The sequence below is a fragment of the Canis lupus genome, chromosome 16 (assembly GCF_048164855.1).
Source record: "Canis lupus baileyi chromosome 16, mCanLup2.hap1, whole genome shotgun sequence".
In the NCBI taxonomy this organism is placed as follows: Eukaryota; Metazoa; Chordata; class Mammalia; order Carnivora; family Canidae; genus Canis; species Canis lupus.
The window spans coordinates 5,452,029-5,462,049 of record NC_132853.1 but is presented as its reverse complement, the minus strand read 5'-3'; the positions used below and the strand labels follow the sequence as shown (position 1 = coordinate 5,462,049).

The following is a 10,021-nucleotide window of genomic DNA, read 5'->3' as shown; positions in this document are numbered from 1 at the left end:
AGGCTGGTTCAGGCTCTCATCGCCTCATGCCTGGATTATTACAGCCCTGTTTCCCCTGCGTCCAGCTTTCAACAGAGACACTCTGACCTTTTAAAACGCATGTCCCAGGAAGCCTGGGTGGCTCAGCGGTTTAGTGCCACCTTCAGCCCGGGGTATGATCCTGGACCCGGGATGGAGTCCTACATCGGGCTCCCTGCGTGGAGCCTGCTTCTCCCTCTGCCTGTCTCTGCTTGTCTCTCTCTTTTTCTGTGTCTCTCACGAATAACAAAATCTTTAAAAAATATAAATAAAAATTATAAAAATAAAATGCATGTCCCCCTCCGCACAAGGCTCTCTGAAAGCTTCCTAGCCTTGGGTCCTGGCACTTGTGCCACCCTCTACCCGACCCCTCCCCACGTCCCATTTCTCTCGGGGTTTCTGCTCCTGTGTCACCCTGAGCCCCTCCCACCCTTTCCCCACTATTCCACTTTATTGTTTGCCACACAATTTATCCCATCAGACTAGTTCGAACCAACTAGAATGTGAGTTCCATAGAGGTGGGGGTGGCCACTGCTTGATAGCTGTATTGGGTTCAGAAAAGTCTGGTCCTTGGAAGACACAGACAATACATGCTGAACAAAGGAATGAAACAATCAGGCTGGTAGTGAGGATGCAATGAGACTGTCACTGTATCAGTGGAAATGTCTTTTTTTTTTTTTTTTTTTTAAGATTCCATCTATTTTAGAGAGAGAGCTCGAGTGGGAGGGGCAGAGGGAGAGAGAGAATCTCAAATAGACTCTACGCTGAGCATGGAGCCCAACATGGGGCTTGATCTCAGATCATGACCTGAGCCCAAACTAAGAGTCTGAACTGACTGATCCACACAGGTACCTCAGCAGTGGAAACTTCTGTAAGAGAAATTGCTGGGTCAGAGAACAAGAGCCTCTGCAGTGCAGCTTTCTATCTCCTTCAGAGAGAAAAAAAAAAAAAAAAAAAAAAACGCACCTCTGACAATTTAGGCCAGCCCTGTTTTCCCTCATGTTAGGTCATTCAAAACTATTGACTCCAAGGGCGCCTGGGTGGCTCAGTCAGTTGGGTGTCAGACTCTTGGTTTCCACCTGGGTCATAATCTTGGGACTGTGATATCAAGGGCCCCCGCCCCGGGCTCTGCGCTGGGTGTGGAGTTGGCTTGGGATTCTCTCCCTCAGCCACCCCCCGGCCCCACCCCATGCACAAAGGAATTCATTAAAAATCATTTTAAAATAAAACTATTGACTCAATAACCATTAGGACAACTTGCAGTTGTTTCCATATGGATTTGATTACTTACTAACTATACTGACTTGGATTGAAGTCCATGTCCATCTGGAACTTCAAAATGTGACCTTATTTTAAAAGATCTTTGCAGATGTAGCTGGTCGAGATGAGATCATACCGGTTCAAGATGGGTCCTAAATCCATTGAGTGTTGTCCTCATCAGAGATAGCCACACATAAAAGAAAGAACACGAGGTGAAGACAGAGGAAGAGACTGGAGAGGTTCATCTACAAGCCAAGGAAGGCCAAGGACTGCCAGCCATCACCAGAAGCTAAGGAGACAAGGCATGGAACATTCTCTTGCAGAGTTCTGCTGATAGACCCTGCTGACACCTGGGTTTCACCTGGATCTCACTTTTAGCTTCTGGAACAGTAACAGAATAAATATGTTATTTATATGTTATTATATGTTAACCCAATCTGGTTAGGTGATTTCCTATGGCAGCCCCCCAAAACTAAAACACTAGTCAAGAGGCCTTGGTGGCTGTTAAACATCTGCCTTCGGCTCAGGTCATGATCCCAGGGTCCTAGGATCAAGCCCTGCATCAGGCTCTCTACTCAGCGGGGGTCTACTTGTCCCTCTCCCATTCCCCCTGCTTGTGCTCTGTCTCAAATAAAACCTTAAAAAATAAAAACAAAAAAGAGGGTTTTTTTGTTTTGACCTCTGGCCTTTTATGAAGCTGAGATCTGGATCAATTTCTATAGGGACAGATACGATAGTAAGTTTTACCCAACTTCCTTTGGGGCCCCCCTTCAAAAGACATCCTCCTGTGACAGAATATAGAATTTGCCCTAAGCGTGCCTGTCCCCAGCTTCAGACTCACAGGGAAGTATCTACCAAAATGTGCTCTCCTCCAACGATTGCAGCTCTGTCGCAAGACATGCCAACCTTCCCACTGCTGTTTGGGGCCTGCTCACCATTCTAACCCCAGTGACTGCCACCTCCCCAAGCCCCTGGAGATCCTTCAACTGCTCTGGTCCTTTCTTGCCTCCCCTTGGCCACCAACTACTCAGCAGCCTGAAGGACCTTTGCAAGTTACAGATCTAACTCTTGTCACTTTGATCGAGAGCCTTCTGCAGCCTTCTGTGCTCATGAGTCAAGGTTGAGCACTTCTGTCAGCCATGGGACATGGATTCACCATTGCAGATGCAGCTCACAGCAGGCCCTCCCCAGTTCCCTCTCTCTGGGGAACTAAGATCCTGCCTCATGTGTCTTTACTCTCCCTTGGACACCAAGTGGACAGGGAGAGCAAAAGAGCATCACAGCACCTGCTTTTGCAGGAGCATGACAACAGTGTTCTGGAAGGTACACACACACTCACACAAACCCTCCAACAGACAAAAGTACTCTGCAATTATGTCTGGGGACATGAACTGGGATGAAGAAAAGAGTCAAGACTTGACAAATCCAATCTCGATGGTTAGACCCAATGTGCCAGCTACAGGGTTAAGAGCTGGGGGGGTCTGAACACAGAACACAGCACATAGCCACTTACTGGAAAAAAAAAAAAAAAGTCAACTTTAATTATAACTGACCAAACTGCGTCCAGGAATGTCTCCAAACTGAACAAAAGAAACACGATAAAATTCTCTATTGAAGAAACCAAGTTTTTGCCAACCCCAGGCTTCTGAGGGTTGGGCCAAGAGTAGCCCATTCCTGAGGCTGCTTCTGTCCCCCACACAAGTTTCTCATCCCGAGAGGAGGGCTGGCGACAGGCAAGGGACCTGTCCCTTCCTCCCATCATGCTCAGAAAGTCACTGGTGGGGTGTGCCTCTCCTCCTATCCCATTCTTGCGTGAAAGTAAACGGAGAACCTTTGGGCATCATCTTGAAAGCCAGGGAACAAGGCGAGGGGCCTCAGCGCCCTCCTGGACTTTCAGCCAAAGCTTTGCTCCAGTCCGCTCAGCGGGCATTCCCAGTGCCCAGGGTGGGGAGTAAATGAAATAAGCACTAGAGAAAACTCAAATGCCCCACAATCTCCACAATGCAAGTCACATAGCAGAAAAAGAAATGAAACTGCCCTAATGAAAAGCGTGGGCAGCCGGCCCTCAGAAGACACGCTCGAATTCCGTCTGGTTGGTGGTGGCAGGATTGCGGCTCTGGTTGGTGGATTGCTGGGTGATTTGACTGCCCTTCCGGCGTGGCGGCGCCAGATACTCGAACATGGACGTCAGGTGGGTAGAGAGCATGCCCTTGAGATCCGAGGGCATGGGGTCCGACCAGAAGAAGTCATGGTTGAGGGCGTCATCACTGTCGATGCGCTGTGCAGGATCCAGCACCAGCAACTTGTCGATGAGGTCCAGCGCGTAGGGGTCACGCACATAGGCCTTCAGCCTGTCTTTCACCTTCCGTTTCTGGCCCTTCACCAGGTCCAGCTTCTCAAAGAGCTCATACTTGTCCACATTGGGCCATACCTGGGCAGGAGGCACGGGAAGAAGACGGTCTTAATTCAGGGGGTGTGTGGCTTGTCCCCTGGTTAGGCACCCAAAGGGACTACAGCTTCTCCTTTCAGATGCTCCCAGACCACCCATGGAGGGTGAATTTGACCTCTCCAAGGTAGAAGCAGCAGTGACCACGTGTCTGGCACACACCAAGCGCCAGGCCCTTTTACGTGGTCATCTGAAATATGTCCACCAAGCCTGATACAGGCATAGTTGTTTCACGGAAGAGAAACTCAGCTCCGAGGTGAGGGATGCAAACGCCCTCCCCAGGGCCATGAACTGTGATGGAAGTGAGACTCAAGCATAGCCCATGCGACTCTAAAGAGCAGCCCCTGTCCCTCCACCAGCCACCTCTCCAGAACTTTCCTGCTATTTCACTCCCCACTCCTCCCTTGCCAGGAGGACTTCTGGATCTCTGCGTCCTGTGGGGACCAGGGGCCCAGGCAGCCTGGCCACGCACCTCAGGGGTGATGGAGCCACAGAGCTGGCTGATGAGGGCAAGCTGGTGTTGCTCGGTGTTGCCCTGCATGATAGGGCTGCGGGTCCACATCTCGGCCATGATGCACCCAGCACCCCACAGGTCAATGGGGGGGCCGTAGTCCCGCTCCCCTGGGAAGAAGAGCGCACCAGGAGGGCCCCTTGAGCCCGAGGGCCTCCTGAGACGCAATGCCCCAGGGCCGGCGGCTCAAGAAGCCCTGGCAGTGGGGGACTGAGGCCGGGTAAGTGCCCAGCCCCTGCCCCACTCCGCCCGCTCGGGAGTCCTCACCGAGCAACAGCTCCGGAGGCCGGTACCAGAGCGTCACCACACGGTTGGTATAGCGATTGGGCTGGCTGTTCTTGGCCAGGCTGAAGGCCCGGGCCAGCCCAAAGTCGGCCAGCTTCAGAACCCCATCGCGAGTGATGAGCACATTAGCTGCCTTCATGTCCCTGTGCAGGATCTGCAGGAAGCGCAAGAGGGCTCAATCAGGTTTCCAAGGGGAACCCTCAGTTGCACCCACCCAGCGGTGGGAGCCGAGGCCCACCCGAGCCCGGGTCTCTCTTACCCCATGCTGACCCCCACCTTGTTTCTGTGGATATAGTAGAGGCCGTTGAGCAACATCTGCATGACCTTCTTGATCTCAGACAGTGTGAACTTGACCAAGACATTGCTCAGCAGCCCAGCAAGATCGTGCTCGCAGAAGTCAAACACTAGGTATATACTGCCTTTGCAGCGGTTATAGGGGGAAGCTGGGAGGGAAGAATGGGGGAGGAGTAAGAAAAAGAAAGTAAAAAACCCCACGTGCAACTCATTTCCCCACACAGCTTCTACCCCTCCAGCCCGTGGACACTGGGATATTCGGCTGTGCCTTCCTTCACTGGAAAATTATTTCCTGAGTGCCTCCTCTGGGCTGGGTGCTGTGGCAGGCCCTCGAGGAGCAACAGCTACGATGGAAGGACCCAAGAGCAGTCACAGTCGGTTTGTCTGGGTTAAGAAGAGGCAATTTAGGTGTGTCCACTTCCAACTTTGCAAAGCCTTAGGCAGTAAGCCTCATTTTCCCCATCTGTAAAGGGGGCAGGAGCCAAAGAACCTACCTTTGGTTCGACAGATCTCAATTAAGTTGACCACATTCTCGTGTTTCAGAAGCTGGAGGATCTTGATTTCCCGCAAAGCCGTAATGGGGAACTGGGTAGGAGAAAGGCAAGAGGGGGCCTGAAGTGAGCGAGTCAACTATAGACCAATGAACAGACCAATGAACAACCGTGTGGTCCAGATCAAGGGGCACAGGTGCAGCAAACGAGTAAGGTCCCGGGCTCTGACATCATTTCAGATATCTTAGCTGTAAAATGGGTGTAAAAATAGTATGTGCCCCTCAATGAGTTGCTCTGAGACAATGAACTGAAACAGTGGGACTTAATACCTACACACTTCACTACTCGTCACTAAATAAATGTTCCACAGTTTCTTCAATATTTAAGTTTTAGCTCTATACCTGTATTTAACTTACTAGGTGGAAACAAACAGCTATTTAAGGAAATGTCCTTGCTAAGCAGGTCTCTGGGAAGCTGGACTAGGGCTACAATGAGGCAAGGGAGGGGACTGCTCCTTTTCAACTGAGTACCAGCCACTCCCTTAAAACCACCAAGTGGAATTTCTTTCCGCCTTATGCAAAATGAATGCTAAGGAAACCGTGTTTAAAGGCTTCCTAACTTCAGGAACTAAGGCACACTCTGCAGGCATGAGCTCCCCCTCCTGGCCCCAACCGTATTTACCTAAGAGTGGGATATCAAAAGCTCTAAAACATTTGAATTAAAAAATTCAATTTGGAAGCCAAATTCCCCGAATACGGAAATTGCCTAACTACCCCCCCCCCCAACACACAGACACACAGGTTCTCCAGACGAGAGCCCTAGCAGAAGCAGGGTGGAAACCCAACCCCGAGCCCAGGGGAGCTGGCAGGCCCGCCCACCCGGCCCATACTCACCCCCTCCTTCTCGTTCTCCATCAGCACTTTCTTCAGAGCCACCTTTTTGCCGGTCTTACGGTGCTTTGCCTTAAATACCTCCCTGCAGGCCGAGAGGGAGACCCAAGAGGTTTTATCAGGCCGTTTCTGCAGGGCCCGCCCCTCCCCCACCAGAGGAGGGGGGCAGAAAAAAGGGATTCCCCGGGCGGGGCTGGGCCGGGGACCCAGGGCACTGCCCTACCTTGCCACCCGCTATCTGCGGAGCTTCGAGCCTCTACTTCCTCCCCTCAGTCTCCTCACTCAGGCGTCTCTCGGAGAGCCCGCTCCCACCACTGGCTCCTCTCCGTAACCCCTCCCCGCCCCCCATCACAGGCCTCAGGCTCCTCCCCGCCAGCCGGCTCGGTCAGGCCCAGGCGGGCCGCAGCGCGGCCTAGCAAAACCAGGGGACACGTCTGGCGCTCATGGCCTTCCCGACCACCTCGGGCCCGGCCCTGGGCATCGTGACGTCGGATTTGAGCGGTGCAGGCCCAGAGCGCCTGGTCCCCCGGGGGCGCAGCCTTACCCGAAGGTGCCTTGGCCGATCTTAGCGAGCTTCTCATATTTGGACACCTCATCACAAAAGGGACACTCCACCGAGTCGTACTGCTTTGCCATGGCCGCCTCCAGCGCGCCGCCGCCGCCGCCCCCAGCCGCCGCCGCCGCCGCTGCTCCCGCTCCGGGTCCCGCCGCCGTGCTCCAGGCCCCTCCGCGGCCGCGCCACTTCCGCCTCCACGGCCACTTCCGGCCTCGCGGCGCCGACCCCGCCTCTTCCGTCCGCCGCCCGCCGCCAGGCCCCCTGGGACTTGTAGTTCCCGGGAGGCCAGGAGCAGCCGGAGCTGCAGAGGCGCCTCCGCCGCCGCCGCTGCCCCCGCCTCCGCCGCCGCCACTGTTGGCGGCTGCCCCGATCGGGGGCGCGGGGAGCCGGGGCGCCGGGGCTGGGGCTCGGGGCGGTGCGTCCCGCTGCATCGGCCCGGGCCGCCGCTGCTGCCGGAGCCGCTGCCGCTCTGGCGCCCGATCCGGGGCCAGCCGCAGTGCCCTGCTCCTCCTCCTCCGACGGCGCCGCCTCCGCCGGGCTGCGCGGGGCGGCGAGCGGGGGGGTGGCCCCCGAGCCGCGGCCTGGGGTCTCCCTGGCCGGGCCCGGGCCCGGGGCGGCCGGGCAAGGGGGCGAGATGGGAAGAGCCGACGAGGAGGTGGCCCGAGAGCCCGGGAGGGGGCGCGTTATAAAGGGGGAGGTGCCCTGGCCTCGCCCTCCCCTCCCCCTCCGCCCGCCCCCCTCCCTCCTCCCTCCCACCCTCCGCGGCCGCACCTGCCGCCGCCGCCGCCGCCGCCGCCGCCGCCGCCGCCGCCGCCGCCGCCCGCTGTCCGCCGGCCGCCCTCGGCGCGTCACCGCCCGCGGCCCCTCCTCCGCCTTCGGAGGTGGGGCCCCGAGCTCGACACCTGGCTGCGGAGCGCTTTGTCGCGTGCCTCAGTTTACCCCCCCATGCTAGCTGCCGCGGAGAGCCCTCTCCCCGGCTCGGAGTGCCCCTCCGCAGGGAAAGGCGGGAGGCGCCGAGGGAGCGGCCTCCGGTCCTGGGAGGAGAGAACGGCCCCCGCCGCCGCCTCCCCAGGCCCCAGCCGCCCGCCGTTGACATGGCAACCGACGGCCGCTAGGGGGCGCGGCGACACTGGAGACGGCGAGCGAGCAACGCCCGGGCCTTCCTGCCCTGGACCCCCAATTTTCTGGGAGGAAGGGATGAGACCCGCGGGAGCCCTATGCCCACCCAGCTGCGTCCGAGCGGGTCAGTCCCGGGTCAGTAATCACAAAAATGGCTAGCATTTGCTCAGAACTCCTGTGTGTTCAGGAATCGCTGGGCATTCCTGCTGAATCCTGCTGAATCCTCAATCAGGCGCCCCATGGGCAGGTTAACTAGCCCATTTTACAGAAGAGGGCATTGAGGTTCAGAGTGGTGAGGTCATTTGCCCAAGGTCACAGAGTGACAGCGCTGTGACTGGAACCTGGTCTGTCTGATTCTTTTTTTTTTTTTTTTTTTTTTTAAAGATTTTATTTATTTATGATAGTCACAGAGAGAGAGAGAGAGAGGCAGAGACATAGGCAGAGGGAGAAGCAGGCTCCATGCACCGGGAGCCCGACGTGGGATTCGATCCCGGGTCTCCAGGATCACGCCCTGGACCAAAGGCAGGCGCCAAACCGCTGCGCCACCCAGGGATCCCTGGTCTGTCTGATTCTGAAGAGGATTCTCCCGAGTCAAGGCTATCTACAGTCTGGCCAAGGGTAGAGCAATGGTGCGGTTTGAGGCCTGCTGTCCCTATGTCAGCCACCAAGCCCTCCACCCATCTCCTCCTCCGACCCGACTCCAACCCTTCCTCCTCATTTTCCTGCTACCTTCCAGGCTCCAGGAGCCTCTAGATTCTTCCTCCAGCTCTACTCAACAATCAACCCACAGCAAAGCTGACCTTTCTACCACCTCTGCACCCTTTCAGTCTGTCCTCTGCTGATGGGTCCTGAGTCCTACTCTCCCCAGTCTGGCCTCTCCATCTGTCCTCCTTACAGCACCTTCCAGGTCCTTCTAAAATGAGGTATTTCCCTCTTCCACTGTCTTCAGGAAAATCAAAATTGTGACACTTGAGGCTCTTTCCAGCTCCATCCCAGTGGCAGGAATCTCCCTCCTGCGCTTTGCTAACTCCCTGGACCTTCCTACCTTCAGAGCTGGAAGGCAGTTCCTCAGTGGCACACCATTACCTGTCTCTTCAGGAAGCCCTCAGGGTGACCTGGTAGCTCTTAACCCCCATGGCTTGGCTTTCCAGCCCTCGTAGAAGGAAGCAGGTTCTGATGATCCTGGCATCCCAAGAGTCTCTGTTTTGGGGGAGGGCCATGCAACAGACACCTTGAGGTTCAGGCGACCAGCAGGGAGCCCCCTCCTGAGGTCAGTGTGAGGCCATCGAGGGTTTTAGGCAGTCAAGAGACCTGTCGAGGTGATCTGGGATCTGCTTCATGGGTCTAATGTAGAAACAGGGAGGCTGGTAGCTAAATTGCAGGTAGGGAGGGCAAGGAGGGAAAGCACAATAATAATTGTAGTCATTACAATTTGTTGAAGGAAAATAAATGGTCCAAGCCAACCATCAGCACTTTACAAGAATCCTCTCAAAAAAAAAAAAAAAAAAAGAATCCTCTCAATTCTCATTCATAGGTAGGTAATATAATCACTCTGTTGTACACGTAAGGACATCGGAACTCAGAGGTAACATCACCTGGCCAGGGTCAAAGAGCTGGCCAGCAGCCACACTGGTATTTAAACCAGGTCACTCTAGACCCCACCCACTGGGGCTGTGGGGAGAGCTAGGGCACAGCCAGGACACAGTACCACTGGCCTAGGTGTCCTGGATGCCCATGGGAGGTATGGGAGGGGATGGCAGTATTGGGGATGTACCATGGTTTTGGGTGGTCTCCACCATCAGACCCTCAGGCTGGGGCCCCTACCTCTTTCCCACGAGCCCTCCTTAAATCACATCCTGTGGGCAGAGGCCTCAGCAGATGTTCCGGTGATGTTGTCACCTCCACCCTACCATCCCTGGCCTGAACCCCAACATCCGCCTGTCACTTCCCCTCAGAGCTTTGGCCTCCCAGACAGAAGCCATCAGGAGCCCTTTAGAAGCCTGCCCACCACACTGCCCAGGCATGGGGTCCTGGATCACCCAGGTGGAAGTATGAACAAATTAGGTCCTAGTTGGAAATGATTTGTCACTGACTCTGACTTCTGATTTGCTGGTCTGAGGAAAATGTTTCCTGCTTCCGTGGACCAGCTAA

General features: G+C 55.5%; 1 protein-coding gene across 1 annotated transcript; it reads right to left on the bottom strand.

The window, feature by feature from the left end:
- Positions 1 to 2,787: 2,787 nt before the first annotated feature.
- Positions 2,788 to 6,905, bottom strand: CDK9 (cyclin dependent kinase 9). The gene is made up of 7 exons (XM_072778031.1): positions 6,740 to 6,905; positions 6,199 to 6,280; positions 5,309 to 5,399; positions 4,797 to 4,963; positions 4,503 to 4,674; positions 4,197 to 4,345; positions 2,788 to 3,709 (listed from the first exon to the last, which is right to left on the bottom strand). The coding sequence occupies exons 1-7, from the start codon at positions 6,829 to 6,831 to the stop codon at positions 3,344 to 3,346; spliced, it is 1,119 nt and encodes a 372-aa protein (XP_072634132.1). The 5' UTR covers positions 6,832 to 6,905; the 3' UTR covers positions 2,788 to 3,343.
- Between the last annotated feature and the right edge of the window lie 3,116 nt (positions 6,906 to 10,021).

Coding starts and splice junctions, on each gene's coding strand:
- CDK9 (XM_072778031.1), bottom strand. CDS start 6,831: ATGGCAAAGCAGTACGACTCGGTGGAGTGTCCCTTTTGTGATGAGGTG. Junction 4,346..4,502: donor GCCTCCGGAGCTGTTGCTCG/GTGAGGACTCCC, acceptor TCTTCTTCCCAG/GGGAGCGGGACTACGGCCCC. Junction 3,710..4,196: donor GTGGCTCCATCACCCCTGAG/GTGCGTGGCCAG, acceptor CCTCCTGCCCAG/GTATGGCCCAATGTGGACAA.